The following is a 15,345-nucleotide window of genomic DNA, read 5'->3' on the forward strand; positions in this document are numbered from 1 at the left end:
CATCATCAGACACTATGACGTAAAATTCTCGATTCAGGACAAAGTTTGTGAACATACACTAAAAGCTGGACATAGGAGGGGATAGCGCCCCTCAAAAATCCAACATATCCCATAATATCTGTACATTGAACGTTCAATGAACTCTAACAAACAAGTCCAACATAATATCCATCAAAATTGTTTAACATAATATGTACAATCTCTCATTGTCTTTGTTGTTGAAAACACAGGCTGTTGAGTCCACATATAAGCATAATCTCCATCATTGTCATCACTGTCACTTGCATAAGTGATATCACGACAGTCTTCCTCATTCTGGCAGTCAGAGCTACAATGGAATATTTCACAAACACGTTATCACATCTCTCAAAAGACAGGAGACAACTTTAATCAAGACAAAGGGAAAATCACACCTGTGTGAAGTGAAGTGAGAGGCGCTCTTATCATTGTACATCATCTGTGCAGTTCTGTGCAGGGGAGCCCCACTGAATTGCACGAACATCTGTGTGAAGAGCAGTCTGCTTTACACTGACATCTGACCATCTCCATGATAGATTCTGGTGCAGGGAGGAGCTCAGTTGTGACTGGTTTCAGCTGGCCATCCTTGTCCTTGTGGTAGCCGTTCTGTAGTGGGTCAAGGAACTCTTGCTGAGCGATGTCAGCCTGACCCCACACGCTGGCCTGGATATGGGCCCTTAGGACATGCTGCTTGAGGTCACCAAGTATGGGTGGAAGCTTCTCACATTCTGCCATGTGTTTGCAGAAAAGATGCCACCTCAGTTCAGGTATTTTGATCCCTTTCGGAGAGTATACAGTGCAAACAAACGTCGCTAATGCAGAATGAAGATCCTCTGTCACTTTCCTAGTCTGAGAAAGCATTTGAAGAGCCTTAACGGCATGGTCATCTGCTTTTAGGTAGATGCTCAGCCAGGTAGCTTTGCCTATTCTAGAAAAGCGCCCTGTGTTGTCTGCTCCTGTAAATGTGTGAAACGCTGGAAAAGCTTTTGCTCGATCTGCACCAAGAGCATTCCATAATTGGCTTCACTTCCAAAATCCCAGATGCCATGGAAACAGACGTATTTTGCAGCATGAATGAATGATGATAAGAGCGCCCCTCACTTCACACAGGAGAATAATACCATTTGATCATGTAAAAATGCAAAATACCCACCCATACATGTCTCATTTACAATGTAGTCGGCTCCATTGGATTACTTGACCCCAAAAATGTAGATTTAACCACTGCAATCTTGATTTTAGGTAATTTAGTAGGCGATATTTTGAGAAATTCGTTTTTGAAAGTAGCCATTTTTAAAGCTCCAAGATGGCCGCTTTACCGATCTCGGAAAAAATGGCAACACACATTTTCAAATTAGTTATAGGCTATATAAGGTTTCCAAAAATATATAGTTTTAAAAATCTTCGTCTAAAGCCTACAAAATTACATAAAGAACCGGACTAACGTGTTCTGCCCCCCTCCCCTCCATCAAACAAAATGTTTGGCCAAACCATATGGGCTTCCATTGGAAATGTATTGGAGCAGCCATTAAACACAGACAAGACAAACACAAGACAGGGGTCTTGAATGTGTGAACGCAGCCCAGTAAGGGGCATATGTCGACCCCACCCGCTCACCTCCATCCCACCCTTTCCTGGTGCTGTGGCCATCTTGGATCCTAAAACACAATATCAACAAATGGACAAAAGGCAGGGAAACAAACTGGTGAGTGCCGAATCAAAATACCATAAAACCAAAACTCTTATCAGTTGAAAAATGTAAATAACTTCTCTATAGACAAAAACAAAACCTGCTACACAAAAAAAATCAAACAAACACAAATACAGGGGTTTTGTTTTTTTTTACGTGAAATATTGAGCATCACTGATATAGAAACATGAGGTATTTCAGAAAACCGTCAGGATTTAGAAGACAATTTTTAATGTCGACGTCGGATCTAAATGGTTGCAGATAAAGTGCTAGTGGAGAATGTCAGTCCCACACAACGGTCCTCATGTGTGGCTGCTTCTGTCTTCACGTCTAAAACACGCACCTTGTGGTTACGGGAGAGATCATTAAATAAAGTAATTATGGAGGAGAGGAGGGAAAGACACTCCTCGTGACACAGAGAGAGAGGGGACATTCCCACCAGATAATTCACAGAGTCAGCAGCTTTTTTCTTTTATATATTTCACATGGTTAGAGGATTTCTTTTTTCTTCTTCTCACTAAATGCCAATTGGTTGGAAATCAGATTACAGACGGAATTGGCATCAGTGTGGGTTCATTTGCAGGTAAAAGTAAAGGGAGGATATACTGTATTACTGTTTTGCTTCAAAGGTAAAAAATTGGTTATTATTTCATACGGCACGTCGTACGACTCCCAATAATAATAATAATGACTGACTGGAATGGAACTGTCGCTCATTAGGCACCAGATTACGTTGACGGCTCTCACTCTCTGTTTTCCAACTCTCAGGTCTCCAGCACACTTGTCATTACCCAGTGTCTCTCTCTCTCTCTCTCTCTCTCTCTCTGTATCTCTCTATCTCTCTCTCTCTCTCTCTCCCTCTCTTTCAGCTGAATTGATTGGCACTAAACGGCTCATACTTTTAATCAGGCAAAATTACTGCCTGTCTTTAATTAATGCGCTTCAAACAACTCTCTGTCAGCTCAGGCACGCACGCACGCACACACACACACACACACACACACACACACACACACACACACACACACACAGCGTTGATCTATCCATGATCTCTCTCTCTCTCTTCACAAACACCACACTTGCATGGTCTCTCTCTCACTCTCTCTTTAAAAACAGAGTCTGTCTATTCACTGCATGAAGTCAGTCTCAGGTCAGTATCGAGTCCAACAGAGACAATCTGACTGACGGGCAACAAAGTCCTTCTCTTGGCGCTTTGTTTAACATCCAGGCTGATTGATTGAATTCCTTATAACCAGTACAGTCAGAAGTGTAAAGCAGCACGGGGTATATATATATGTATACAGTCAGACATTAAGGTTGAAAGGATAACCCTATAACCCACAACAACAACAACAAGTCCTGTGGGGTTTTTTTGCATTGTGGTACTGTTACCATGCCGGTGTCTGGGGGGGACGGGGAGTCGCATAGAGTTCTGGCGAATGGGATGGCCCCTCTACTGTGACACTCCAGGGCATGGCGAATGGGAAGGCTTGCCAGCCCTAACTCAGCTACATTTTTCTGCTGTGTCTTGCAGTACATTGCAGCAGGCTCGCTCCGGGCATAACAATTTACAATTTAGCAGACGCTCCTTTAATCCAGAGCGACTTAAAGTTAAAGCAAGAACAACACATACATCAAATACATGCAAAAGATTTGTCATCACACATTATATGTGAGAATAACCTAACAGTGGAATATCTATGTAATGAAACTATATGCACATTACACTAATATTGCTATGTCTACATAAAATGCTATTCTAAGTTACATAAGTTGAGCCTTTGCATACACGCCTGTAGGAGGTCGAGGCTAAGGCAAGTGCTACGTGCTGAGATGGAGTCTGAACTCTATATAGGTTGTGTGTACAAGTTATAGAAAACATTCCCTGGCTTTTTCTGCCATCTCTCTGTCACTTTGTAAACAAACCACTGTGCATGAGACGGACCTATGGGACCCATAGCCTGGAGGGATGCGACGCTCTGATTGGTTCAGAAACTTCAGAACCAGTGTTTCAAGCTGAAACTTAAAAATAAAATGCCCGCCATTTCCGTTTCACTACACCTTTAATCTCTGTGATGATGACCCAAAGTCTCAGTGATGAGCGAGCAGGAAACTTATACTTTATTCTGTTTGGTTATGTGAGACTTCAAGCACTAATGGAGTCAGTTGCATTGTAGCGATGACGATGCGCTAAAACATTCGAACAGGGATTTCTTCTGAGGTTTCCTTTTATTGTATAATATAGTGTTTTGCTTTGGGCAGGCAACGTGTCAATTTGTGTGAGTTGTAATGCCATGGTTCAGTTGGTTTTCAACCCTTTTCATATCAAGGCCCATTCATTTATTCTGCATTTGAGCCTGCACGGAACCTCCATTTTGATGAGGTTTAGCCTCTCAGACCCTAAAGAATAATGTCCAAAATGTCCATTTTGTATTGATTTTGGAGTGATAACGGGCCAACAAAGAAAAAAAAAACAATTCCTCTACAATTCCTCTTTATTCTCTAATAGAGTTGAATTAACTTAAGTTATGCTGATGTTTAAAAATAATTGGACTCTTGAGGGTGTAAAATGAAACCAAATTCTTCTCTGGAATCCTCCTGCCTCAAAGGCTGTCGAAGCAGATCCAGAGGTAGAAAACGGTGGTTCCCTGATGTCATCGCTAGGGACACGTGGGATGCTAGGGATGCGTGCATGGCATTGTGAAATCAATGATGCACAAAATGACCATGATGGCCTTCCCTTTGATCTGGTCATTGGGCAACTGAGTAGGTTTTTCTTCTGCTCCAAAATGGCTCACATGCCCTTTTTTTCTTGTTCTTTGTTTTCTTGCAAATCTTATTTTTTTTTATATATATACTGTATTATTTGCCGTCCTTGATGTGCAAAATGAGGGTTATTGAATTGCCGGTATAGTCTGCCACTGCTAATTAAGGACAGTTCAAATCAAATGAAAACCTCCCTCTCTCTCTCTCTCTCTCTCTCCCTCCCACACACATGCGCGCACACACACACACATCCACATCCATTTCTTAAACCTTTCTCACGTTGCATTTTTTATCAAAAGGAGCTTTATTCATGTTGTTACAGAATGTACTTTTCGGGTGAATGAAGAATGAGAAGAAAATACATAATGCACAGTCTAAATGTTGATTGTACTATAGGAGAAAGATATTTTTTAAAGTGTACAGAAAATGTTAAAATTATGGTTTTATGTGGCCACACGTACCCACCTTGGGAACCACAGACGTACACTGTAGTGCACCAGCAGCATCCTTACAGGAGACAATCTCTCCTCAACTCTACACAACTAATACACAACTCTACACGCGTTAACGCTGATGTTTGTCTCACTTCTCCTCTGCAGAGAGAGAGAGAGAGGGGGTTTGAGACGAGCCCCAGCTGTCTAGCACATCCTCCTCCCGTTGGAAGCATCCGTTGTTTGTTTCTACAGAAGGTCACAGATGTTTGGTGTGTTATTGCCGTAGCGCCGCGCCGCCCACTTAGCGGGACCTTTACAGCGACTCAGCCTCCGTCCCACCAGGGCACGGAGCGCTGCGTCTGCACCTCATAACAAGCCCTGCGAGGGGAGCACGCACACACACACACACACACACGCACACACACACTGTGTGTTGTACAGGCGTTCTTCGTCAAGCTATATCACACGGCCGCGTTGCTGGGCTCTCTCTCCCCCTGGTGTGATGCCTTCTGCTTCACCAGACATTCTACATGTCTGTCTGACTGTGGCGGTTAAATGGATCTCAACTGAGAATAATATTATGCACGTCAGGCAAAAAGTAAAAGAAAAGTTGTTTGTGCTTGTGTGTGTGTGTGTGTGTAGTCATTATGTCATGGGATAATACTAAGTATATGTCATTTTGATAATTGATATAGTAATTTATGATAAAAGTAAAAAGCGTAATCAACGTTGTTTGGCTTGTTTGGTTTTTAGTAGGCTACTCGCCGATACCGAGTACCGATACGAGTACTTTTTCTTTGTTGAGTAACCACTCATTTGACCCTTTTCCTCATAGATGCAGATGGATCTCCGATCTACACTTGTCAGTTGTCATTTATGCTTTATAGATCGGCTGTTTTTGGCGATTTTCTGCAGTGTTGGGGTCAGACTAGCTCCTGTTGCCATTCGTTCAGCCTATAGTGTCAATTGGATGTTTTGGTACTCGGGTCGGAGTATCGGGGGCCGGTTCCGAGTACGAGTGGTATTGGCCCGAGTAACCGATATACCAGTATCGGAACAACTCTAGTTGAACGTCTAATCTAAGCCTATAGACCGTTAAAAAAACATCTTTAGACGTCTAATAGCCTGCGGGGAAAAACCAGCTCAGTGTGATGTTTGCGTGCAGCAGGTTGAGCATCGGACATCTCCATCTATTCATCTCCCCAATGAGATATTCACAGCTCGCTATATAGCGTGCCCAGCTCCAGAATGGCCATCATCAACACATGCAGGCCATTCTGGAAGCATCCGACGCAATAGGGTCTGATGGCGTCCCACAGGGTGGGAAGCTATTAGCCGCGGCCGCGTGCTAAATGGTCCCAGTGAAGATGCTATATAGGCTATACGACATTAGCTTGATCTCACACCGCGGTCATCTCAATGAGCAGCACCATTACTTTACGCAGGCACGCACACGCACACGCACACACACACACACACACACACACACACACACACACACACACACCGACACAGGGCCAATGTGCCGACATGAGTGAAGAACTGGCTAAGCAAATGTTTGCACACATTTACGGAAGGTTACTAGTGCATGTGGCTGGAAGGGATACAAGTATGCTCATTATGATATAAGGTTGTCTGGTTGTCATGAGCTTGCTGCTCGCGCCAACTAAGCATTATACAAAGCTTTGCAGTTGTACAAACTGTGTGGGATCTACAGTAGGGCTGCATGGTGAAATATATCAATATTACAGGCTACTGTACTGATATGCAACTACGTATCATCTGAGATTGTGGTTCAGTCAGACAACTCACGGATAGATTTAACCAATATTTATTATAGAATAATAATAGTGCGTTCGGCTCTGCTGCATTTGCCATTCACTCTCTGCTCGACACGATTAAAGACCATTAATAAAAAAAAACAAGGCGAGCATAAATAACACAGCCCACCGGTGGTGCTGGGGTGGTGGTGCAGGGAGCAAAGAGAACTAATAGCAGAGCCCACCGGTGGTGCTGGGGTGGTGGTGGTGGGAGCAAACATCACACAACAACCAGGAACCATACAATGCAGAAGGAAGGGAAGGCAGGAAGAGCATGCAGTCTAGTGAGCTTAAGTATAGCCCGCCCAATTGGTCAGCTGACTGCCACATCAGCGGAAGACGTGTGGATCTTGCACACACTTATATACGCCCACATAGTATTGCAGCATATTATTAACCCCTTGAGTATATGAATGCGTCCTATAGCACGGCATGAAACCCCTCGAGTATATCTGACTGAACTAACTCCGCAAGCTACATACTGTACAGTATATCGTATAATACTAAAATCTTTAGTGTTGTCTTTTCCTGGTTTTACCATTCATGATGGGAACCCCATAAAGCATTATGTTATACTTAATACATTATGTTATAGCCGATTGTACTGTACGTAGATATGCTATATTTTTTAGAGAAATCGTGAAAAACATTTGTTGCAAACCTTTGAATATATATATTATTTCAGAGCAAAGGTTTTTAACTCAAATCTTTGCGTCCCTAGTTGGAACAACATTATTTTCCGATAGGTGCGGTTGGAGGCCAATTACATCCTTGACATGAATGCGTTGCAACGCATTGTGAGCTTGTAGATCTGCTATTGGAAATAGATTTTGTACACATTTTTTAACTTGTGCAATGTCACATTCTGCACAATGAGTACTTTTACTTTTAGTATAAAGTATATTTTGACGCCGATACTTTTGCACTTTTACGCAAGTACATTTTCAATTCCGTATACTTTTACTTGTAACGAAGTAGTTCTAAATTGCAGTATTGGTACGTTTACTTAAAACAATTGAGTAGTTTTTTTCCACCACTGTTCATAACCGATGCATCTCCATCTCTCCTGTGTGCGTTCTGAGTGGGAACATCATTATTATTATTATTATTATTATTATTATCACAGCATCGTGTTCCATCTGAGGACTTTACTGTACGTACGGTGTGCTCCTCCATCCAGATCTGCATTCTTTATACCTCCTGTTGCTCTCTCTCTCTCTCTCTCTCTCTCTCTCTCCTACATGTACTTAATGTAGCAAAAGTAGAAATTATGCAGAATGTCTAATTTAACAAAAAAATATGTAGTGGAGTAAAAGTACAATATTTCAACTTCAGCTTCAACTTCTTTATCATGTTAGCATGATAGCATTACCATGTTAGCATGATAGCATTACCATGTTAGCATGATAGCATTACCATGTTAGCATTAGCTTGTTAGCATGCTAGCATGTTAGCATTAGCTTTATCATGTTAGCATGATAGCATTACCATGTTAGCATGATAGCATTACCATGTTAGCATGATAGCATTGGGAACCCCATTGAAATTGGGATTATCCCCATTGGGATACCCCATTGAAAGTCAATGGGGAGACCTGGCTCACATGTAACCAAATGAACCCTTCTGAGAGGCTAAATGTCATCAAATGGTGGTCCGTGGCTCAAATGCTGCACAGACTTGGCGAGCTTCAGGCACCCAGTAAAATTTCTTGAAATTTTGTTTCTAGTTATTAATGAATTCGAAATTAATCAGTAAAAATCCCTGCGCTAAATAAAAATATATTTTTTGGGGGTGAACTATCCCTTTAAGATCTTTCAACCTGCTCTGCTTATCTTGGCCACATGTCGTTCTGGCTGAACATCTGAACAACATTATTCATGAATATTCATACATTTTAAACATATTCATGAATATTCATACACTAAACCTATTATTACTCCAGAAATATTAAAAAACTCAAAAAGATCAAAAATAGCATATTATGTATACAAACTCAGAACACACTCTCTGAGCTTAGAGCGGCTTTTTTACTTTAGGGACTCAAGTAGTTAAAAGTTGTTCCCAACCTGTGGGTCAGGATCCCCTGGGTCCTACTGTCCACAGATGAATGAATGAATGAATGACATTTCCAAACATAGTTACAACGTGCTTTACAGACAGGTTATAAAACAGTAATCATATAAACATCAAAACAACAAAGCATCAAAATATCAGAGACAATAAAACATGAAGAAAATAACAGGTCAATAAGATATGGGGACTAGGTTGGTGGAGGGTGTGTAGAGCCCAGGATCACATTAGATGATTGACACAGGGGTGAAAAATGGGTTACAAAATTGTGGGATAAAAAATATATATTAAAAAAAAAGAAAACAGGTCAATAAGACAATTAAAAAACGATATTAGGAAAAACACTTACAGATGTGTTTTTAAAAGAAGGCACTGATTCTGCTAATCTAAGGGCCAGAAGGTTCCAGAGCAAAAGGTGCCTGAGCCGCAGATGACAGCAAATTGAAAAATACCAATAAAATAATTACAAAACAAAATCTATTACTGCATCAAAACTAATGCAACAAACTGTACTATAGATAGGAGGAAGCACGCACATCTCCAGACATTCTACAGGTGCTGAACAAGAAATATACGTACAATGAAAAGGAAGGGTTGTCCGTACAGTTGTGCGGACAACCCTTCCTTTTCAACAAACCGTACTATAACATAAGAAAGAGGCAACACTTGTGAAAATCACTGATATACAAGGTCACTTGTATAGCAGATGTACAAGCTCGCGTAGCGTCAGCGTGCATGGCACCGAGTGACGCGCTGTGTGAGGGCTTGAATATCTTCTATTTTTGAACGCTTGAATCTAAAATGACACGTGCTTTCCTGGTGTTAATGCGTTAAACTGGTTAAGGCTACAACAGTTTGTACTCGGTGCAATTTTGCTGTATTTGTACTTTACTGAGTATTTTCAATTCAAATCTACTCCAGATCCTCAGATCCTAATATTGTACTTTTACTCCACTACATTTTTTTTGAAAACTTTAGTTACTAGTTACTTTGTACATTTTTATTATTATTGCAGTAACAACTAACTTCAGCCCAACATACATTTCGGTCATTTGATCTTACTAGCTAACATTATTGTGACTCTGACGCATTGAGAGCTTGTAGATCTGCTATTTTCAAAAAGATTTTTAGACATTTGAAAACTTGAAATGATAGACATTCTACATAATGAGTACTTTTACTTTTGGTACTTTAAGTAAATCTTAATGCCAGAACCTTTGTAGGCCTACTTTTGAATTCCGGTCTTTTACTCGCAACATATAGTATTTGAATTCTGCAGTATTGATACTTTTACTTAAATAGAAAGTACTTTTCCCACCACTGTTTGTACTTAAATGTTTGGGTTTATATGATCTTCACTATATTACTACTGGAGCAGAAACACTGAGCTGCAGTTTGATCAATGAAGTGAAAACCATCACTTCTCACAGATTGATTGAGTTCCATGTAAACAGAAGTCATTAAACCATGTTCCAGGGTCAGTCAAGTGATTGTACGCTGAACAGTTCCTGTCTTCACCGTCATTGGGAAATCCACGGTCCCAGTACCTGCACAATAAACAACAATGTATTGAACCACATGCACTCAGTCACTCACATACAGTACCTGCACAATAAACAACAATGTATTGAACCTAGGGATGGCCAAATGGAAAGATTGTATTAACCTGTTACCGCCAGGACTTGCCGGCTAATTAACCGTTAGCCGTTAAGGGAAAAAAAGCGCTGTTTTGCGCATTAAAAATAGACAAATACACCGTTTACACGCGGCCTGCTGTCAATCAGTGCACTAGTGCGAAGGCTACAGTCTTCTATCCGCACATATGTATCGCGGACCGTTCAGGAAGGATTAGAGAGAGAGAGAGAGAGAGAGAAATACATAAAGACGTGTCTCTAACGCGCGCGCGCGAGCGAGAGAGAGAGAACGTCAGAGAGAGAGAGAGGGGGGGGGGTCCCGTTAGCAACAAGCTAACAGCATATCGGTACGTTCGTTCTATGATCCATAAAACAACAGATCTGCCGTTTAAGGAACCAACGTTCGTTGCATGAAGGGCAGATCTGCGGGCGCGCAATGCTGTGTGTGTTTTCGTCTTTTTTTCTTTTTCCCTCCTGCTTCCACAGTCCACTAGTACTTCATGCAGTTGCGTTGGTGTTTTTGTTTTGGGGGAAGTAAGTCACGGCACATGCGTGGTTGCACTGACAGTAAAGGTGGAAAGAGGGGGTGTGTGTGTGTGTGTGTGTGCTTGGTGTTTTGGCCGCGGTGCCCGCTCTCGGCGCTTCAAAATAAAATATATATTTTTTTATCGGTGAACCATTAGCCGTTAGTGTTGTCGGTAAACAAATTAATAAACGGCTAACGGCTAACGGTTGTCGGTGGCCATCCCTAATTGAACCACATGCACTCAGTCACTCACATACAGTACCTGCACAATAAACACAATGTATTGAACCACATGCACTCAGTCACTCACATACAGTACCTGCACAATAAACACAATGTATTGAACCACATGCACTCAGTCACTCACATACAGTGGCTTGTGATAGAATTACAATATAAAAACATGTTAAATGTCTCACTTTGTTGTCAGTGGTGTTCCATCCACCCACGTCCAGCTGCTTCTGCCCCCAGTCCTGGTCAGACCAATCCATGAATGAGAATCACCACCAGCCAATCCACGGATGAATACCTGATTATTTGTACATGATTGAATCATCATTAATTGTGTATCCAATACATTCACTTCTTCACTATAATCATGGATTTAGGTCACATGCAACTATGTGGACAATCCCATGAGAACCCATCGTCAAAAAATAAAGGAAAAATAGCACCCTATTTCCTTGAGTCCTATCTGGATGATGGACACACACACACACACTCACGCTCACACACTCACACGCACACGTACACACATACACACACACACACACACACACACACGGACACAACTAACCTGTTCTTCTCCACTGTTAACGACCACCAGATCAGCTCCTAGACTCCGACATTCGTCTCTACCTCCCTGCCAGATTTTCATCTTCTCAGTAGTTCTGTAGTAACAGCTGCGTCCAAACGTCGTCCATCCACTGGGACAGCACAACTTGTCTAAAAACATCAAACAGGAGATTTACTGATGGATCTTCAATGTACTGATAATTAATTCTAACACATAGTTGTAATACTAACAGTAGTCAGAGATGTAGTGGAGTCACTGGAGTGGAGGCTAAAACTATTCATCTATTATATCAATGGTGTTTTCTACTGCACACATTTACTCAAGTAAACCTTTCTGGTATTTGTACTTTGTTAATTAACCCCTTTTGGGCGGGAACACCTTTTGGTGTTAGCATTATGTTATGCTTTAGCTATTGAAAAATAGCAGATCTACAAGCTCATAGCGCGCCACTGAGTGGCGCGCTACGAGCTTGTAGGTCTTCTTTTTTATTTAAATTGAAGAACGGCTGACATAAACATAGCTTTTTCCGAAAACTGTCAGGATGTAGAAGACATTTTTAGAATCTGATCTCAGGTCAGAATGGGTTAAATATGTAAATGTTGTGGTAGGCCTATGTAGCGTTACGCGTAAGCGTGGATTGAACCCGGGGGGGGCGGGGCTCCGTGCAGCCTACCGTGCCAACAGGGCTGAGCCCGATTAGCAGGACTGTTGCAGGCTGGGTCTCGGCTGCATGGAGGCTACACCTACTTCCTACTACTAGTAGTTTTTACTCCACTACATGTATTTGACAGATTTAGTTATACTTTATATATTTAGATTATTAATATTAAATCTATTTCAGCAGCCATCCCCCTTGATGATGTCATTGGTAGGCAGGTTTCTGAACTGTCCACATAGACAAATTATGCCATGTTATAAATAATGAGCATTAGTGACGCCGATATATTATATAAAGATGAGCTTGAAAACGGGTGACGTGCATCTTAAGAATAATGACTGTTCTATGATAGTTATAGACTACCAACACCAGCAGTGATGAGCTCACTCAGAATCTCTACCTCTATATCCCAGATAATTAAAATATCAATGATATTATCTAAGTTATTTTGTATCTTCTATCACCTGCTGTCTGGTTCTTCAGCTGGTTTACTTCACTTTGAAGCTGGTCCTTCTCCCGCATAAGGTCGGTGTTGACGGACTTTAGCTGGTCCGTCAAGTCCGTCAGGTTGGTGAGGACGGACTTTAGCCGGTCCCTCTCCTGCGTCAGGTCGGTATTCTCCAAGCTCATAGTTTGGTAGTTGGACTTCAGAGTGTTATGATCATGTACCAGGGTGTCGTTGGCCATGATGTTACTGCAGAGTGAACGATCTGCGAAGGACAGAAAGGGATGATAAAGACAGTTATCACTACTGTTCATGATGAGGTCAAGCATCTGTGGTGGACCAGAAAATCTCAACGTTGTTAATTATCCTTTTTTCATGTGCATTGTCACTTGTCAACACTACTTTATTCATCATACTTTTCAGGTGCATATCATGCAATGCAATAATACAAAAAGAAACTATTACATGATTACAAAAATAAATACATAATAATAATAATAATAATAATAATAATAATAATAATAATAATAATGTCAACATTTTGGGTTAAAGCTGTGGTGGCCTTAATAGTGGTTTCCTGTATGCATCTACCTTAGTCCAGCACCAGCGAGGAACTGGGTGTGCGCAAGACTTCTGCTTTTTAAACAAGGCCGTAATAGTTGTCACAGCTAGAAAATGTCAGGAAAAAAACTCCATGAAATACTCACAGCTCACGCCCAGGCCTGTGATCCCACCCGCCAGTCCAAAACACAGCATACCGAGACACACAGCAACACATACAGCAACTCTGAAAGGACATCTCCCTGTTAAGACAAAAACAAGACAAGAGTAAATGCCGTTAGCTAAACCCAACCGGACCAAAGTACTTTGAAATGACCTCTAAAATACTTTTACACATAAGGTGAATCACTTCTATGACTGTCCTCGGCCTCACATCTCCTCTCCTCTGTCTCACATTCTTTGTCAAGACTGAAAAAGCATAAATATATGTAGACAGCTTTCAAGGATGAGAGGCTTGAACTATTGACAAGTTAACAAATGGTAACTATCTGGATTATTACTCTTAGAGTCCTTGATTGGTTTAATGAAAATGGCACTTATCATGATTTTTTGTAAATTATGTACTTAGTTAATTCAGTCAGATAACTCACAAATAGACATAAGATGTAATGATGTAATCTCTCTCTCTCTCTCGCACACACACACACACACACACACACACACACACACACACACACACACACACACACACACACACACACACACACACACAACACACAATGCACACGCACGCACATGCACACACACACAAACATATACATACTGTGGGAGAAGGAGGGAGATCATTTAAAATGGTTGACCGTATGGTTTTAAAAGGTTTAAACGTGTTTGTATTGGTGATTTTTGGTCTGAGTAATATCTCTTACCAGACTGCTTCTTCTTGTTGCGTAGATCTCCATAGACGGCATCGCCTCTCGTGTGCAGATCAAGACTCTCATAATGTCCTTCTTCAGCAGTTCTTCTTGCAGTGACGGTGGTGTCATTCTCGTAGTCTGGGTCTCCGTCTTGGACCTCGATGTTTTCAGAATGCCTCGCTACAGCCATCTTTACCGTTATGACTTCATATTCTTCCTGCAGGTTTTTGATCTCTTCACAACACACTGAGTTCTTACATAATATATACTATCTTCACTTCCCTAAACGATGACAGCGCTGTTATTTTGACAGCTCACACTGTATGCACACACCCACCCACACACACGCACACACACACACACACACACTCTGCTCACACACACACACACACACACACACACACACACACACACACACACACACACACACACACACACACACACACACACGCTTATGTTGTTTCCCTGCTATCATGTCATGATCTCTCTAAAGTTACACAACACACAACTGTCCAGTTTTAAGAACACCAACGATGTTAAATAAAAGTTCAATGACAAATAGGGACACATTTTGTTGAGCTGGTTTTAGTCAAAATGATGTAGCAGGTATATATAAGATATACAAGTGAATGAATGCATTCCACCAAAGATCCCTCACGTATTATTTATTGACACTTTTATTTTGTAATGTTTTGTGCAATAGATTGTTTTGGGAGCATATGGTGACGGGCGGAAACCCCTTTTGGTGTTTTAAGAATGATGTTATACTTGGCTATTGAAAAATAGCAGATCTACAAGCTCACCGAGTGCCGCGCTACGAGCTTGTAGGTCTGCTAATTTAACAAAAATTATAATATGTAGTGGAGTAAAAGTACAATATTTGGATCCCAGTGGAGCAGAAGTATTGGAAATACTCAGTACACTACAGTATACCTATATGTAAATGTATACTGTGGTTCCACCACTGTGCGTGCGTACGTGCGTGCTTGTGTGCGTGCATACATGCGTGCTTGTGTGTATGTGTGCCTGCGTGTATGTGTGCCTGCGTGTGTGTGTATGTGTGCCTGCGTGCG

At 41.4% G+C, this 15,345-nt stretch overlaps 1 protein-coding gene across 1 annotated transcript; it reads right to left on the minus strand.

Annotated features, from left to right (window-relative positions):
• Positions 1 to 322: 322 nt before the first annotated feature.
• On the minus strand, positions 323 to 14,462 carry LOC308312443 (uncharacterized protein; the record flags this gene model as incomplete). The annotated part of the gene is made up of 6 exons (XM_080759049.1): positions 323 to 328; positions 541 to 705; positions 11,755 to 11,903; positions 12,877 to 13,122; positions 13,565 to 13,660; positions 14,285 to 14,462. 6 exons carry the CDS (start codon positions 14,460 to 14,462, stop codon positions 323 to 325), a joined length of 840 nt encoding a protein of 279 aa, XP_080615175.1.
• Positions 14,463 to 15,345: the final 883 nt, after the last annotated feature.

The sequence above is a fragment of the Protomyctophum bolini genome (assembly GCF_963924005.1).
Source record: "Protomyctophum bolini genome assembly, chromosome: 3".
NCBI classification, from domain to species: Eukaryota; Metazoa; Chordata; class Actinopteri; order Myctophiformes; family Myctophidae; genus Protomyctophum; species Protomyctophum bolini.